Here is a 17,587-nt window from a genome sequence, read left to right as displayed (position 1 = left end):
GTTCAATCCGGTCCACAACCTCAACCCAAAATGACCTCGTTTTGATCCCTTAAATCTCAGCCCTTCATTTCCATTAATCCAATGACTCGCAACTCCCTTCCCATCTCCCTTTTAACTGTCCGAACCGACCCCCCCCCCCCCCCAAAGCCTCCCCAAAAACCTTCGCTGACGGCACTCTCCAAATGACTCCAAATCACCACCTTACAACCTCCAGCACTCCCTCAGCTATAATCCACCTTCAATTTCCCCAAAAGCCCCATCAAATTGGTCGAATCATAGATCTAAGAAGGTCAAAAAAATCTAAATCTGTCCTTTTCTAATTTCTCCTTAATCTCGGCCCGTTTGAACTCGAAACCTACATCAATTGATTGCTCTTGATGAGAGAAATCGATTGATGTTGGTCTTAGTTCATCTCACAACTGCCGGAATTTGTTATGCCTGTCGGAGTTTGGTATATCCTCAGTTTTCTTCTGACCTGCATCTATATGGCATCGATCGGTAACCTTTCGACCTTTTTTTTGTCTCAGATTAATTGTTCTTGGTTGATTTCAAATGAATCCCTATTTTTGCATTTTTAGTAGACATTTCACATATTGTTTTTACATGGTTAGATTAATAGTTTTAATTGCATAATAGTTAGCTTGTAGGCTAGTCGATCCAGATTTAGTTAGTCACCATGTTTGAATTAGGGTTTATTGGTTAAATTATTTGATTTTTTGCACATTGTTTGCTCTATTTTGATTTCCAATCTGGTCGAATCTTTTGTGTTTAGTTTGTTTGTAATTAACAAAAGTCTAAGGGGGGTAAATGAGATAGAAATTTAGGGAATCTTTTGTTTGAGCTGCTGAGAAAGTGTTAGAAGGTAGTAGAAGGGATTAAAGTACAAATTAGTTAAAATTTAGGGTGAAAAAGAGGTAAAAATAAAAGTAAAAAGGGTAGAAAATAAAAAGAATTATCTAGAAACTGGGACATCTATCCCTTTTCAGTTGAAAAGTTATTTTTTTCCTAAATTTTAGGGACTAACATTCTAGAATTATTTTTTGATTTTTCTGTGCACACAACAGATTTCATTCTCGATATAAGACCTTATCTCCTCTCATTTTTACTCTCTCTAGATTCAAAACGGATTTTCACCCTAAGAAACCTCTGAAATTCAGATTTCTTTTCCTTCATTTTGAGACTGACTTGGAAACAGATTTGGACTTCACTTTTTCTTCTTTTTGAAAATTGAGAACTTCCCTCTCATTTGGCTATGATTTGGCATTAGAGTTTTATTGGTCTTTGGTTTTACTGCTGAATTTTTGATTTGAAGATCAAAGCTCCTGTATGCTTTTTTCACTGCTATTGGCTGCTACCGTTTAAGCTGTGTTTTCTTGTTGCACTTCTCAACTTCAGAGATCTATTTTCTATCTTGTCTATCTTGCAGTAATCAGGTGCTCATCTGTAAAATTGAGTTGCTATTTTTGACATGAATGAATCAATCTCTTTATTTGTTTCCATAAAATCCTGAACTTTTACTATATTCATATGTTGATTCTCTTATAATTATTCTGTCGATTAGTGGATTGAAATTTAGCTAACTTTATTATGATTTATTTTTACTAGTTTGATGTGTTGAATAATACAAGCCAGAACCCTTTGCCCTAGCTTCTGCTCACTTGAATTGGTTGTCCAGTGTGTTCTAGACTGTTTAGTGTTCCTCCTTGGTTGGTTTTTGTCTGTTGAAACTATTTTAGTTTGTTATAAATATTGTATTAATCAGTTCATCATCCTCTATAGCTTGTTATTATCTAACTAATGATTTGTGTTCAAAAATGGTATTAAGATGTGGCAGCATGGATGGATTTGACCACGAGTTGGTCGGAGTCATCTCTGAAGGAGCTAATACAACACTTTTAATTGCAGAAGTACATAGTGTATGTGTTTCATAGTTTTTTCATACATTTAACAGCTAGGTTACAATGGTTAGCTATAGAAGTTCATATGAGTTAAAGTGAAGTTCATTGACCAGCCTTGTTAGAATAGCTATTACTAGCGTATTTGAATGGCAAATTAGTTATGAGATATTGGTGTTGTAATTAGAATTTGAATCGTATATATTCATTTTGGGATTATGCTTAAATTACTATATTTTTTCTTTCAATGATAGATGAAGTCTTGAGTCATTAAGTTTGGTTCCCAATCATTGGGCCAAAAAACTGGCCTAGCGAAGCTTTAAATTTATTTTGGAGCCCTAACAGACTTTCGACCCCTGATCAGATTTATTTTGGGCTCGCTCAATGAGCCCGTGGTCTGTTCTTCCTTTATAAGGCAGAAGACGTTTAAACTATTACTTGAAGTTCATTTTTATATGTATATGTAATAGCTAAAAGTCCAATTTGAGTGCCTAAACAAATTTCAACTTGTGCCAGTTTTCCTGTTTAAAAATCCACATCGATTTGGTTAATTGAAATAAGAAATGTGGTTTAATTATAAGCTATCATCCATCCATCAATGGAATTTTTTTTCCCTTTAAATACAGTTAATTCCCAATCCTCTTTCCCTAACTCTTCTATCTTTGTCGCGAAACAGACCTTTGACATTCCGAAATCATTTGAACCCACGAATGAGATGACATAAGCTCTTGATACTCCAGTAACCCCAAATTAGTTTAGGAAAACAATTATGAACACCGTAGTTTGCTTTAGGCGCGTTAATAATAATCATCGTGACTATGGGTATGGTTCTCATGGCATAGTCATGATACGTAATCTCCAATTCGAGTGTGCGTTTCACGTGACTCGATCACAACTTCAAATAATAATAAATAAAATTAAACATATTGTAGATTATGGATGCGTTTCACGTGACGCGATTTGCGATGTTTATAAACAACGAGTGTACTACAACGTAACTCGTCTCATATTAATTCCATAAAAGTTTAAAATGCAGTAATGTAATAAAAGTAGTAAAAGGAATAAAAATGCACATAGGTTTAAAACATGTATTAAATCAGATAACTAGGCCAATTATTAATAGTTGAGCAACCGTGCTAAAACCACGGAACTTGAGAGTGCCTCACACATTCTCCCGGGTTAACAGAATTCCTTACCCGGTCTTCTGGTTTCAGAGACTTTAAAACAGAGTTAAATTTCCCCGATTTGGGATTTAAAATGAACCGGTGACTTGGGACACCATAAATTATTCCAAGTGGTGACTCTAAATTAAATAAATAATCTCATTTCGAATAGTGTCACTTTAATTGAAAAAACTCCCTACCCCCTCGGAAAAAAGGAGGTGTGACACCTATACCCACCGTCATTTAATGCCTCATTTAATTTGCCTTCGTCCTTTAACGTTATAGACTTAGTTTCGAAACCTCCATAGCCAAACCATGAGAACCCATATTTCACCAAGCATTTACTGATTCAACTTTTGAATTTTTTCTTCAGATTTTGTTCTATCTCTTCGTCAAATAGTAATTTCTAGGCGAAATTTTTGGATGTAAAAGTATATTTTAGTGAAAGTGGCTTTTCAAAATCATAGATTTTTTGTATTTTTTTATTGTACTTTTGTGAATAAATATTTGAATAAATATATGTGAGTTGTTGTTTTCACTATGGGTCGGAAGCACTGTGCGCGTAGATGGTGGCGCCGTGCATAACATCATTCTTTAACCCAAGTAGTTGCTACATTTGTTGCCTCAGTCATGTCCAGTCCTAGTTTTTCATTATTTTCTGATTCTCCGTCTGTGTTTGGTCCTAACCCTAGCAGTAGTCGTATTGAAAACACAATTGAAAATGTAGAATTAGAGGGAGGGAAAGGCAACAATATTAACGCTTCGTCAGTCGATGGAACTCCCTATCAGTCATTACCCAAAATAAATTTCGAACCAGTCAACAAAAATTCTACTTTAAATCGAAATTGATAATATTTTTAATATTACAATTACATCCACCTTCAACTTGCTTCATTAAACAAATATTTTAGTTATTTAAGGGCATAAAAGGCTATTAATATTTTAGGAATATTTTTATCGTTCAATATTTAGCGTGAAATATTCGTGATTGGATCATATAGATAGATATAGATACATAGATAGGGTGATAGATAGATATATTTGATAAAGATAAAAAGCGTTAACTTTTAACAAATTTAGAGGACTAAAACCGCTTATGAGTGTACCTAAGGTACCATTTTCAAATCTACCCAAACGTGATTGGATCATATTTGCCATTTTCCTCTAATTGCTGTGCCTCGTCTCAGCTGGCTCCTCTCTTGATGTTTCGGTCTGCCGTTTTCGTTTGTGTTTCTCGGCGCTGTAAGTTCTGTTCGTGAATCTTTGACAGAATAGTGGTTGTTACTTCAGTGAATCAATTGTAAAATGTCATCGTTCAAGAATGCTATTCCTAGACGAGCTCATAAGGAGCGAGCTCAGCCGTAAGTGATATTACTTGCATAAATTAATTCTGTGTTTTTGAGTTGCTTTAGTTTAATCTGTTTTTTGATTTTGTTGTCTATTATATCAGACAAGCTAGGAAAAAATTTGGATTGCTCGAGAAACACAAAGATTATGTGGTGCGGGCGACAGCATTCCACAAAAAGGAGCAAACTTTACGGGTAACTTTTTTTATTTTTATTTTATTTTTTATTCTACTAGGAATTGAAAGGGTTTGAAGTTAGAAGATAGGATTAGATACGATATTAGTTGAATTAGACTTGGCAGCCCATGAAAAATCGAAGTATTTTGTAGCTTAATACGTGATTGAGACGTGAATAAGTTAGGGTTGTGTGATATTTGCTGCAAGAAAGTCAGCTTGCGGCAATTGGGTTTTTATAGTTTATCTGTATTAGAAGATCAGAATTACAGCGGAGGCACACGATACCTAGTCATTTCTTTCCCTAAGCCTTGGGGGCAGAGTTATGCCGTACCTGTGATGGTGCGAGGTAGCAATGTACCCGGTGAAATAGTCGATGTGCGGCAAGTGGGCAGGGACGTCACTGGTATTAAAAAAAGGGATCAGAATTCAGAACCATTGATTGTGTTTTGCAATTAGTCAATTTGAAGGGATCCTTGAATGTTCTTTATTTTTCTTTGGTGGTGGTACCGCATCTCAGTCGACACTGATCTTTTTACATTTTATATGATCAGATATGTGAATTATATTTATTATTTGCTTTACAGAAACTCAAGGAAAAAGCAGCATTTCGGAATCCAGATGAGTTCTACTTCAAGATGGTTAAAACAAAAACTGTGGATGGAGTTCATAGATTGGAGTAAGATATGAATATTCATATATGTTGGGTTGCGCTAATTTCTTCCTCATTCGTGATTTACCTGACTTGTTGGATACTGTTTCGATGTTTCCAGGAGTCAAGTAAATAAATACACTCCAGAGGAACTCATGTTAATGAAAACTCAGGATATAGGCTATATTTTACAGAAAGTTCAGACTGAGAAAAAGGTATAGATTTGCAAAATGTGGTTCATGTTTTAATCTCTCTCTCTCTTCTTGAGCCAAACGATTGAGAAATCTCTTATGCTTCCTTCTTGTCAATAAGACAATAACTCTTATTGTATGCAGAAAATTGAGAAGTTAACTGCCACACTGCACTCTCTTGATAATCAGCCATCAAATAGACGTGTCTACTATGCCGAAGATAGGTTAGAAATAAGATGCCTTGAATTCTGTATCCCTCTTTAGACTTTCCGTCGAATACATTGAAATAACTTAGCTTTACATTCTTGTTTTGATTTGCCTATGCACACAAAACACAATCTATATTGCGCGGACTCTTCATTTTGGCCACCGCACCCGTGTCGACACGATACTAGTACTAGTAAGGGTGTGGGATTCGTACCAGATGTAGTCAATCGAGATCAGGTTCTTTGACCACAATCCATGGACAAATTTGAGGAAAAATGAAAAATGAAAGATTGAATTTTAGTTGTTGCCTGCTAGTGCCTACAACTTGAGAAATTCTCAAAATGAAAGATTGAATTATTGGTTGCACTCCAGAACCTATAAGTTTTCCTTAAAATATTTCTCATAATTTAGGATATTTTTGTAGATCTATTTTTAATATTTTAGACAAGAGTGGGTTGCTCTAGTGGTAAGCACCCTCCACTTCCAACCAAGAGGTTGTGAGTTCGAGTCACCCCAAGAGCAAGGTGGGGAGTTCTTGGAGGGATGGAGCCGAGGGTCTATCGGAAACAACCTCTCTACCCCAGGGTAGGGGTAAGGTCTGCGTACACACTACCCTCCCCAGACCCCACTAGTGGGATCATACTGGGTTGTTGTTGTTGTTTGTTGTTGTTATTTTTAAAATTTTGAATTATTTTTAGCCGAATCCCTGCACCTATATCCATACTTAGATCTATACCTCCAAATCTTAAAATTTGGATTATAAAGGATCCAACCTCTAGATCCGCACCCGGATCGGATACCTGCATCCCAATCCGTGCAACATAGAACACAATCACGTTTGGAGATATCTACTTGATTGTCATTGACCTGACCAATTGCGTTCAATATTTAGATTTCTTTTCATGGGTTGAACCTCATTATTCAGAAAATAGTTGACTTTTACCATACGACTAAATGATTCATTTGGAGTTATCTACTTAATGACCTGACAAACTGCATTCTGTGTTTAGCTTTCTTCCTGAGTTGAAACCTCATCACTTGACTTGATCTATGTTGACTTTTACCATATGACAATTGAGCCATGTCTATGGAGGACTAACGATTCCCTCCTCTTTTATTAGGTGTTATCTCTAATGGATGCTCAAGCTTTATTCACAAATAATCTCCTCTCCTTCTGGTTTCATTTGTCCTAATTATACACAACCATAGCAGGCGTCTTTCTAAATAAATTTACTGGCACTCACAGATGAACTACTCAAGAGCCTGAACTAATGCTGTATCGTTGAAACTAACTCAACTTGGGCTTTTTGAAAAATAATAAAAAGCAAAAATAATAATAAAAGAATTACTCAATAGCTGAAACTGTTAGAGGATTTCAGTGTCAAGCTTGAATCATGCAGTGGGGTTTCAGCCTCTCAGGACCTATATTTTTCATTATCTTTACCTTTTTTTTTTCCTGTTTTTAAGTTAGTTTATTAGCCTCAAACAGTCAAAGCATACTATTTTCTTTTAACTTTTATCAATTTTTTGGCTTCTCTTATTAATGCCCCACATTTTTTGAGAAGAGGATCACGTGGTGCCATATAAGGAACTGCCAAGAGCTTTATTAGAATCTGTTACTATCGTTTTGGACAGCTAAAAAAGTGTTTGTTTTGATCTATCATACACCTTATGTTTTGGTGCTTCCATTGGAATACAGTTGCTATGTATCTTTTAATTCCTTGGATTATGACCACGAATTCTTATGAGAGTTGCATATTTTGTAGCATTTCTTTTCTTTTTTCCCTCCCTCTGCCTCAATGTATATATTACTTTAAATTTGCCGCTTCTGTTAAAAGATCTTCTTTGTGCTGCAGTTTCCTTCAAATTCCTTACTTTCTTTGTTTTGCTTATTTACAGGGAGGAGGCAGAAGAGCTAGCGTCTAAAGCATCAGAACATAGTAATTTGGCTGCTTCTGAGAACTTGCCTAGTAGTATTAGAAGGTACTATCAGTTTATTCCATTTATATTGTAGTGCAGATTAATTTGTCATGTTTTGAACTCTTTAATAATCAAAAAACAATTATGTTTGAACTTGTATAAGGTTTAACCTTTTAGCATTTGATTTAGAGCTTATCAACCATTTTCGGATGTAGGAACTTACTAGTTTAGTGATGTCTAGAAGAATACGTCAATTGCAATCCAAACTTACATTATCTTCTTATCCCTTATAGTTGATAAATTTTTTGAAAAGGTTCAGTCCTTTTTATACCAGAAAACATTCTTCTACCTTTTATTATTTTAGGCTCACTGGTCGAGAGGAGCTAAAAAATTCAACCACATCATAAAATGCCTTGTTTTTTCTGTTAAAATTGGACAAGGTTTATTTTTAAAGATGAGGGTAGTTTGTTTCTTACATTCGATTCAATCCCAATCGAGCACTTTGTAACTGCAGAGAGGAAGGAATGCAATTGAAAGAGAAAAGTATCCATTTGGGATATGCCTGGAAAGAACTTTAATATGTTTAGTTTACTTGAACAAGTGTTGGTCTTGCTTCTGTAAATTGTTCTTGGAAATCAATTGTTACAAGTTCTATTCTTGGTTCTTAAGGAATCACTAATGCCTTCAACACTCTGCATAGAGTGCGACATTCAATTTGATAAAAGAGTTGCATTAATCCTATAATTTTTAGTATTTTTTAAAGCTGGGATAAGGGTAGATTCTTGCACTTTCTTGAATGTGTACACTAATTCCCGTTGGTATCAGAGCAAAATTTGTGAAGTTGTTCATTGTTGGAATCTCCTGCGCAGGAAGACAGCTGCCTCCTATAGAGAGTTGGAAGCAAGAAAGGGCAGAGTGAGAGACTTAGAGAAACTGTACATGGATATGGCCATTCAGAAAGAATTACAGGTGTTTATACATTTCAGGTTTTATGTTCGTCATATTCAAGATCTTGAACTGTGACTTCAGAATAACTCTTTTCTTGTTACCAGAAATCGGGAAGGAAACGCAAGCTTCGTGAAGAGGAGCTTGTGAACCCAACAACCAAACCTGTCTACAAGTGGAGACAAGAACGAAAGCGATGAGAATTTCGATGTTATAATACAAGTACGAGGAAGTGTTTTGGATGGTCATATCAAGAATTCAGGTGAAAGTCTGTAAAACAGCTGCCTACTTGGCTTCATTGGGTATTGAAGTTCTACAATTTTTTTGGTTGCTACTGTCTGGGTGAAATCTTTAGATGGAACTCATGCATCACTTCGTGGAACATCTCAAACATTTAAATATTAATATTAATCTTAGTTCCAGTTGGTGCTTAAGAGGCTTTGGCTGTGTGTAAAATGGCAATTGAATGTGAGAATGATAGCTTCTTCACAATTACAGGATTTGCTTCTAGCAACTGGTGTGTACAAGTGCAAATGCATGTGAAATTTTCTCCTACTAAGCTCAGTTTTCTAAATTCCATTTTCTGATCCTGCAGTTCCGAATACTTTGAGGCGGATAACATTTGAACAGCAGTAAAACAACAAAATGCGCAGTTGAAACAAGCTATGCCAAAACGATTGTGGTTTTGTTTGAGAAACAACACACAAAGAGAAGCGATTTTTTTTGCTGATAATGAAGTTTGTAATATAGATATTCATCATGATTTTCCTACAGAAGTCAAGAAACTTTATAAGATGATACAGTGTCACGACCCAACAAGCCAAAGACACTAATGTATTTTCTTTGTTCCTCAAGTCACTAGCAACATACAATATATCCTTAGATGGCAAATTTCAATTATAATACATTTCTATGACCATAGAGTTCTTCAATTCAAAACCTGAAACTTCAGGATGTTCAAATATCAATTCAGTGTGAGAACAGGAATCTCATATTATTTCAGTAATTTAGCTGCAACATGCTCCGCAATAGCCATACAGGAAGTTAGGCCTGGGGATTCAATCCCAAACAAGTTAACTAAACCAGATATACCATGAATGTCCTCTCCCTGCAAAATGTGTGTTTTAGAGACTGTCAAAATTAGCAGATGGAATAAAATTGAAATCTAACAAAAAACATGAAACATGAAAGGTAACCAAAATGTCAATGCTTCATGTGTTCTGACAATTCTTGTCTGATAAGCATGGGAAGAAAACCCAACCAGGGTATTTTCAATAACTTGGTCGTGCAGAAAAAACGCATACAATTTTGTAGGGATTCGTTAAAATTTCGTCAGTTGGACCAGATGTGCTTAATTTTGTCAAACTTAAAGAACTATACGTGATCAGAGTAATATAATAGGGATGAAAACATATCTGCTCCTAAACTTCAGGGAGCATTTGGATTAAAATCCCAGAATAAGTACGATATTACCTGAACTACAAAATCTGTAGACCCCTCTTCTGGACCAGAAAGCTTTGGTCTGATGCCTGCATAACCTGGCTCCAAAGATCCATCCTTCAGACCAGGGTAGTATTTTCTTATCGCTGGGTAGAATTGCTTTGCACGGTCTTCACGCACAGAATAATCAAACCTAGAATATCATAAGCATATATCATAAAGGAGAATTGTCTTCTAATGCAAGAAGACTAACCATTTCCAGCATTAAACAGATATTTTGACAGTTCTGCAATTCTATTTCCTTATTATGCGTAAAGAACGTAACTGGTTGAAATACTCAAAAGGTGAAGTCCGAATTAAAATATTTACATTATCTGTCCAAACATTCACCTTAGCTTCATATAAAATTATCCGTCCGAGAATTCATCATTGCTGCGCATAGACAGTTACAAGTTCTTGAAACGGTGAGCTTTTGACTTAGAGCCTGTTTGGATGGGCTTCAAACCAGCTTTTAAGCAGTTTTTAACTTGTGGAAGTGTTTGGCAACCAAAAAATGGGCTTAAAAAAAAGTTAAAATCTGCTTAAAAAAAGCCAAAACCAATAAGTTGGAAAACCCAACTTTTTCTAAATTGGCTTAAAAGCCATATTGCTTTGACCAAGGATATTACATTCTTATCCCTTATAATTTTTCTTAATCCCGAAATTACTCCTAAGTAAAAACCCAACAACATACTATTTTTTTTCCCCATTCTCCAATATTTGTCAATTTCTTGAAGTTCTTAACGTGAAGCAAACAATAATTTTTTAAATAATGTTTGATACATTCCAATATTTTGTAAATATTGTTCTTTTGGCTTCTTTTTTTGGTTCCATAACATTTAATTTTTTTGGTCGTTGAATCCTTCCTTTTTTTTTTAATTGGTGTAACTATATTCTAAAATCAAATCATTCAATGAATTTACGTGTTATCCCTGAATTTGAAGCTATGAACGGAAAATATAATATTATGGTCATCATCTTCTTTATAATGTTAACAACTTTAAGGATATTTCAGTCATTTTAACAAGAAAAAGTGCTTACCAGCATTTGTTTACCAAACACTTCATCAACTTGTTTTAAGTTTCAACACTTTTATCCAAACACGTAACTGCTTATTTATAAAACAAGTTCCAGCACTTATAAAGTGCTTTTAAGCACTTAACTTAAAAGCCATTTTTTTTAAGCCAATCCAAACGGGCCCTTAATTTAGGTACCATTTTTTTTCCAACACCTTGTTGCATTTCCCAATATAAGGAGTCCGCAAAATTTTGAGCATCAGGCAGCGCAAACAAAGATGAACTGTCAATTCTATAGCTTGAAGACCACCGTCCAGAGATAAGAACAAAGACATAACAGAACTTCCTACAGTTAATTACAACTCTTGCCTCCTGAATCATATCTGAATTCTTGCTGAATAAAGCTATCAAGGAACATTTTAAAGAAGCTTGAAAACTTCTAAAATGTTAAACCCCTAAGTCTCCTAACTGAAAAATACAATCTCTGAGACAAATCTTGATGCAATCTAAATAAATTTGAACTATCAGAAAGAACAAGCTAAAACTAAAATTAGTTCATCATTCAGGTTACTTCTGAGACTCTTCTGAACATGAAGAACAAATTTGGGTATTGATGGGAAAATAGAAAATTTTTAAGGGTCTAAACATAGAAAGGTGCAAAGTATGTTAAAACAACTGATAATAGAATTAGCTAGTTTAGAAACCATCATAGTCAAATTTATCCACATAAAACTGTCTAGAAAGAACTGATATGAGTTATTATTCTGTGTGTTCAATGAGGACTTACATGTTGAGGAAGCTCGGAATATCATGAATTCCTTCTATCCATTCAACATCAGGACCAAATTTGACTTGGCCATTCAAATCCAAGGTCACATGCACTCCAAGGCCACCAACCTCAGGTATAGGATAAATCAAGTGCTTGAAAGGGGATTTAGTGTTTGACAGGGTGAAGTAGCAACCACGAGCATAGTGAGAAGCAGGAATAATACCATTAGGTAGGCCTTTCATTCGTTTTGCAATGGCTGGAGCGCTTAAGCCTGCAGAATTTACGACAAGCTTGGGAACAAGAATTAGTTCAGAGTCCAATTCGGACCTCCCATTCCAGTTTGCAATAGCATTGCTCCCAGAAACATGAATTTGAATTTCATTTCCTTCAATATGACCACCAATAACCGCAGTATTGTAGGAGAAAGTCGTGCCGTGACTTTCAGCTTCGCCCTAAAGCCACGGTATGGTCATAGTCCTGTCAATATCATATCAATGGTTCTAAAAGGTAAACAAATAATGATCTCCTCTAAGTAATGAGAAAATTTCACTTCCTAAGTTCTAAAGGATTAGCTCTTCGAATGTAGATTAGCTAGCAACAATATGACAGTATAATAGGAAACTGAATGGTGAGAAGCAATACCACCAATGATAGCATCAATGAATGGCTATCAACTATTCCCGAGGAAGGTGACCATAAAGCTTTAAGACATTGCAATTCAGGCTCCAGTGTCATAGCTTCATAACTGTCCATCATCGTCAGACTCTCAACCCCATTTTGAATTCCTCGAGTCATGAGAGCACTCAACTTTGGAATCTCTGATAAACCATTAGCAACTATAAGCTTGCCTATCTGCTTGTGTGGAACTTCATGATCTTTGCAATACTTGTAGAGCAATTCTTTCCCTCTAACACAGAAAAATGCCTGCGATACAGTTTCAAAGTTAAAGCTCAGGCGTGGGAGCTCCACGCAGTAGAGCTGATTATGATAGTGTTATGAAATTTACAGAACTATTACATTCCACATTCCAATAATGGCGCTCACTCCTTTACAGCTTCAAAACAAGAGATCAGTACGAGTAAGATAAGAGTTTGCATTACAACAACAACAACAAACCCAGTAGTCTCCCACGAGTGGGGTCTGGGGAGGGTAAGATGTACGCAGCCTTACCCCTACCCTTGGAAGGGCAGAGAGGCTGTTTCCGATAGACCCTCAGAAGATAAGAGTTTGCATTGAACCAAGAAAAGATAAAAATCACTATTGTCAAGCCAACTAGCACTAATTTGCATAGTATTGTGCATCTAATATCCATACAGCATATGTGCAAATATGAGTATTGTACATCGAGTATTCAAAATAATTTTCAGGGTTAGCTCTAAATATAGCACTCGATTTGCAGTCATGATAATCAACTATCAGATCAAGCTTGAACTCAAATTGAATTTCAGACACCAGATAAATGTACTATAATCAAGTTAAGACAACTAGTTTCTTCATGCGGCATCTTGTATTGCCAGTTGTAGATGTAAAAGAGGAGGAGCAATGCATAACCAGTTAGTTGGACACTCAACTTTTACCACCAAAGCTTAACAGATGCCACTAATTTATCCTCTTCCAAATAACTAGGAATACTCATTTGACTGACTAGATTTATCAAAGTTCAACTTTCTGTTCATGTTTAATGAATAATGTTTAGCAGCAAGATTGCAGCAGAAGAGAAAATACCTAAATGTAGCAGGATCAAATTCAAACTTCCAGTTCATGCTTAATTTTTAGACACAAGATTACATAACAAGAATACAAGAAACTGGATTAACAGTATCAAAATTCAAACTTTCAGCTTAACTGGCAATGTGTAGAGAAAACATTAAAATACAAGGAAAAAAAGAGAGAGGAAGGATTCATTAGCAGAATCAAAATTCAAACTTCTAATCCATGCTTAACGGTGGATAGTTCTAGAAAAAAGACACTAAACTCACTGATTAGCAGTGTCAAAATCCAAACTACTAGTTCATGCTTAATAGGGGAATGCTCAAAAAAGAAAACGTTACAGTAGAAAAGAAGACAACAAAGTGGACTGATTAGCAGTATCAAAGTTCAAACTTCAAATTCATGCTTAATTGGGAGTGTTTAACAACAAGATTAAAGTATAAGAAAAACAAAAAACTCGATTGATAGACTTTATCATTCAAATTTTTAAGTTAATGCTTAATGGGGTATGCATAGAGAAAAAAAAATCGCGGTAGAAAATTAAAGGGGAGAAGGACCTTGAGAGAATTAGGAGGATAATAAATGCCAGCATGAATAACTTCACTATTGCGAGAACTGGTACCAGTCCCAAAAGTTGGGGCAGAATCAACCACCAAAACTTCTCTGCCATGCTTCACACTAAGCTCTTTAGCCACTGCTATGCCCACTACACCAGCCCCTATTACCAAACAATCCACCTTCTCCTTTGGAATTGATGATGATGATAATGGGGTTCTGCTGATATTCTTGAGTTTATGGGATATTGTTTTTGTGATTGAGTTTGTAGGTTTCATCGTCCCCAACATGGACTTCTAGATGGCGCTGCTCGGGGAACCTGAAATGAATCTGTCAAGTGTCAACCTAGTCGCTACTTATCAGTCATCTCAAAATAGGTGGATCTGAGATGATAAATCTTCCCTTTTTGTTTTTCTTTCTTCTGAAAACATACTTTAGGGTTGTACATTTCTGTTAAGCTATATGAATCCTACATACATATTCCTATTCACAAAATAATTGTTGATGCAGATGGTGTATGACCCAAAAATTAAATTTTGATTTTTATACAATTAGATTTATAAAAAAATAGGGTTGATCGTGGTCAATATTAATATTTAATAGCGGATCTAGCACTTTTAGGATAAATACTTAATATGTAATACTAGACAAGACTATCTTGAAGCATTGATTGAACAATAAAGACTTATAAATATAAAAAGTAGTAATAAATAATAATAAATAGTAGATGAGATAATGATCACCACACAAGAAATCTTTAGATATGCTTTCTCACAATGATGGACGACGATAAGCAATTGTATATTTAGATTCTTCTTGGATTCGGAGAGATGGATAAAAGAAAGGAAGTGTAAAGTGAAGTTTTATTTCTATTCAATAAAGTGAGAATCTTGCACAGAAAAATTCTTTACAAAAGTTTCAATCCCCTTATGAACTACATCTCTTTCTATTTATAAGGTTACATGGACCACAAAACACTAATTAGTACCGAAGGCGGATGACCGTCCTCGCCTTTGTCTTCTGTTAAACCATCTCGACCTCGACAGCGATTTAACTTCCTCACATAGCCTCGACGTTTTGGGGGTCAGATTGAAACATCACAGCCTTCAAAGGCTTTATCGTCGTTTGACCGGATCAAATACATAAAATGAAAATTTTCCCCCATAGAGATGGTATCGTAAAAGTTATTTATTTGATGAACAATATTCTAATTAAATTGATAGTGTGTCAAAACTCCAGTCAACATATTTCCTCTTTAGTCCAACAATCATTTAAGATGTCATTTGTTTAAAAGAATTGTAAAAGTAATTTTGATATAATTAGTGTATTTGAGATATTTTTAAAATATCGTTTTTTAATATTTGCAAACTTATTTATACAACGATTTTCAAAACTCAAAGTTATTTCTCCATGTTTACCCCAAAATTAGGTAACAATTAAATTTGTACGCGGTTTAAACGATACATGGTTTAATTCAACACAAATAATTAAGAATAACATATAAATAAATTAATCATGATATATATGATTAAACCAATGGCAATGTTAAGACCAGAACTGATCTTAGATTGAATAATGAGCTCGTCGTCGGTTGGACCCTCGGTTCAAGCCAAGTCGCGAATAAAGAACAGTACAAGTGAATAATGCCTTTAACAATAGCTAGAAGACAAAAGTAAATCTTTTTTGTTTTGAATTACGTGTTACAATGTGTCACACTAAAGAAAAATTTATCTTTTATATAGTAGGAGAGTTTCAGCCCTATTATAAGTCTAAAAATGTAAAAAAAATCTTTTTCTGGTAATTGTTGATCCATAATCGACTCCATAATCGACATCGAGCGAGATTCGCGCCTGATATCCAGTTGAGGGCGAGTATTATGGCCCTCTATCCGTCATGCATAACCGTTCACCGTATCTCCCGAGGTCTAGAACTTATACTCAGCCTAGGGCGCGTCGCTTTACCATGTCCGATGTCGGATACCGTTCACTCTTCCTGGGTCTCGATACGAAGGGTCTCTGGCCTCGATTACAATCTCGCGGATCCGTGCTCCTCCTTCGTTCTCTCATCGGGGAATCGGGATAGACATTGCCCCCTATTTTATCCGTATACAAATAGTCCCCACATTTTATGGAGAGTAGATTTATCGAAATGACGGGAAGCGATAAATGAATCATGGTTCTTTCCTTCGTATGTTACAACCGAGAAAATGAGTCAACGAAACGTCCCATCAGCCGCGTCGTTCTGACTTCGGATACGTGTCAGGCGACGGTTGACTGTCCTCGAATGTGAAACGTCACGCATTGATTGTCCTTCCTCTATAAAAGCTCTGACCCCCTTTTAACTTTTCTATTTTCCGATTTCAGAGCTCTTTGATTTACCCTCGAATCCTCTACTTACCTTTTACTTCTTCAAATCTTCATACATTGCTCCTTATATCTTCAAATCATCATACATTTTCTTTGAATCTTCAACCCAGACCTTCATATCTTCAAATCTTCATATATTTTCTTCAAACCTTCATATTCCTATAATCTGATGGCGAAACCGCCTGTAACGACCCGGCCAGTCATTTTGAGAGTAATAGCCCCGATTCCCTATTAGCTTCTTTTTCCATATCTATTTCTGCTATTGTGACTTACCGGGATAATTGATTTTGAGTTTCGGAGTATTTTGGGACACTTAATCCCTAAATGAGAGCTTAAGCCTTAGGATTTGGACCGTACTCGGAACTGTGTGAAGACAACTCCGAAATAGAATTCTGTCAGTCCCGTTAGTTCTGTTAGGTGATTTTGGGTTTAGGGGTGTGTCCGGATTGTGTTTTGGAGGTCCGTAGCTCATTTAGGCTTGAAATGGCGAAAGTCGAATTTTTGGAGTTTTGGGTCGGTAGTGGAAATTTTGATATCGGGGTCGGAATTCGATTCCGAAAGTTGGAATAGGTCTGTAATATCGAATATGACTTGTGTACAAAATTTGGGGTCAATCGGACGTGGTTTGATATGTTTCAGTATCAGTTGTAGAATTTTAAAGTTTCAAGTTCTTTAAGTTCTTTAAAGTTCCAAAAATGGAGGTTATGCCATTTTTATCAAAAACTTAAGTTGGAAGCTCGGATTTTGGACGAGGGATTTAGGAATTTTCAGAGATATCGATTGGGTAACGATTCTTAACTACTATATGGTTATATTCTACTAATCTATGCTTGAATTCATCGTTAAATTTCGGATTTGGAGTGAAAGATTGAGAAAAGTTCTTAGACCGAATTTTGGGGTTTTGATCGAGATTTTGGTATCGAATTTGAGCAATTTTGGTACGAGTAAACTCGTGAGTGAATGGATGTTCGTATTTTGCGAATTTTACCCGATTCTGAGACGTGGGCCCCATGGGCGATTTTTAAGTTAATTTCAGAATGTTTGTTAAAATGTTGATTTCATTAATTAGATGAGTCTATTATGGTTGTATTTATGATATGTAATTGCTTTTAGCTAGATTTGGGCCATTCGGAGCCAGATATTCGTGGGAAAGGCATTGTGACCGATTGATTGAGCTTGGTTCGAGGTAAGTGGCTTGCC

At 35.7% G+C, this 17,587-nt stretch overlaps 2 protein-coding genes across 6 annotated transcripts in view; one reads left to right on the top strand and one right to left on the bottom strand.

The window, feature by feature from the left end:
- The window catches only part of LOC107788842 (putative U3 small nucleolar RNA-associated protein 11), a 29,364-nt gene extending 19,953 nt beyond the window's left edge, over positions 1–9,411 (top strand). The window contains exons 2-10 of one of the 5 annotated variants that reach the window (XR_001648712.2): positions 1,932–4,419; positions 4,509–4,599; positions 5,165–5,256; positions 5,351–5,444; positions 5,565–5,644; positions 7,527–7,610; positions 8,417–8,516; positions 8,600–8,754; positions 9,088–9,411. Coding sequence is in view for 4 of the 5 variants with exons in the window: in XM_016610571.2 (XP_016466057.1) it covers positions 4,364–4,419; positions 4,509–4,599; positions 5,165–5,256; positions 5,351–5,444; positions 5,565–5,644; positions 7,527–7,610; positions 8,417–8,516; positions 8,600–8,692 (690 nt within the window). In the remaining variant the exon portion in view is untranslated. Of the gene's footprint in view, positions 1–1,051; positions 1,434–1,931; positions 4,420–4,508; positions 4,600–5,164; positions 5,257–5,350; positions 5,445–5,564; positions 5,645–7,526; positions 7,611–8,416; positions 8,517–8,599; positions 8,927–9,087 lie in introns of those variants that run through there. The other 4 variants (XM_075251619.1, XM_016610573.2, XM_016610572.2 and 1 more) reach the window with 4 other exon arrangements.
- LOC107788841 (L-2-hydroxyglutarate dehydrogenase, mitochondrial) lies at positions 9,330–14,560 on the bottom strand. Its single transcript, XM_016610570.2, has 5 exons — positions 14,024–14,560; positions 12,399–12,680; positions 11,775–12,208; positions 9,966–10,125; positions 9,330–9,600 (listed from the first exon to the last, which is right to left on the bottom strand). Exons 1-5 carry the CDS (start codon positions 14,309–14,311, stop codon positions 9,487–9,489), a joined length of 1,278 nt encoding a protein of 425 aa, XP_016466056.1. The 5' UTR covers positions 14,312–14,560; the 3' UTR covers positions 9,330–9,486.
- Between the last annotated feature and the right edge of the window lie 3,027 nt (positions 14,561–17,587).

This window comes from Nicotiana tabacum, chromosome 4 (assembly GCF_000715075.1).
Source record: "Nicotiana tabacum cultivar K326 chromosome 4, ASM71507v2, whole genome shotgun sequence".
NCBI lineage: Eukaryota > Viridiplantae > Streptophyta > Magnoliopsida > Solanales > Solanaceae > Nicotiana > Nicotiana tabacum.
Note: the sequence above shows the minus strand (reverse complement) of the source record. Positions and strands in the feature narration are given on the sequence as shown.

Bases quoted from the DNA above. Each gene is read 5' to 3' on its own strand.
- LOC107788841 (XM_016610570.2), bottom strand. From the start codon at position 14,311: ATGTTGGGGACGATGAAACCTACAAACTCAATCACAAAAACAATATCC. The intron at 12,209-12,398 runs GTATTGCTTCTC...CCGTGGCTTTAG, and splicing joins CATTGATGCTATCATTGGTG to GGCGAAGCTGAAAGTCACGG. The intron at 10,126-11,774 runs GTAAGTCCTCAT...ATGATATTCTAG, and splicing joins ATTCCGAGCTTCCTCAACAT to GTTTGATTATTCTGTGCGTG.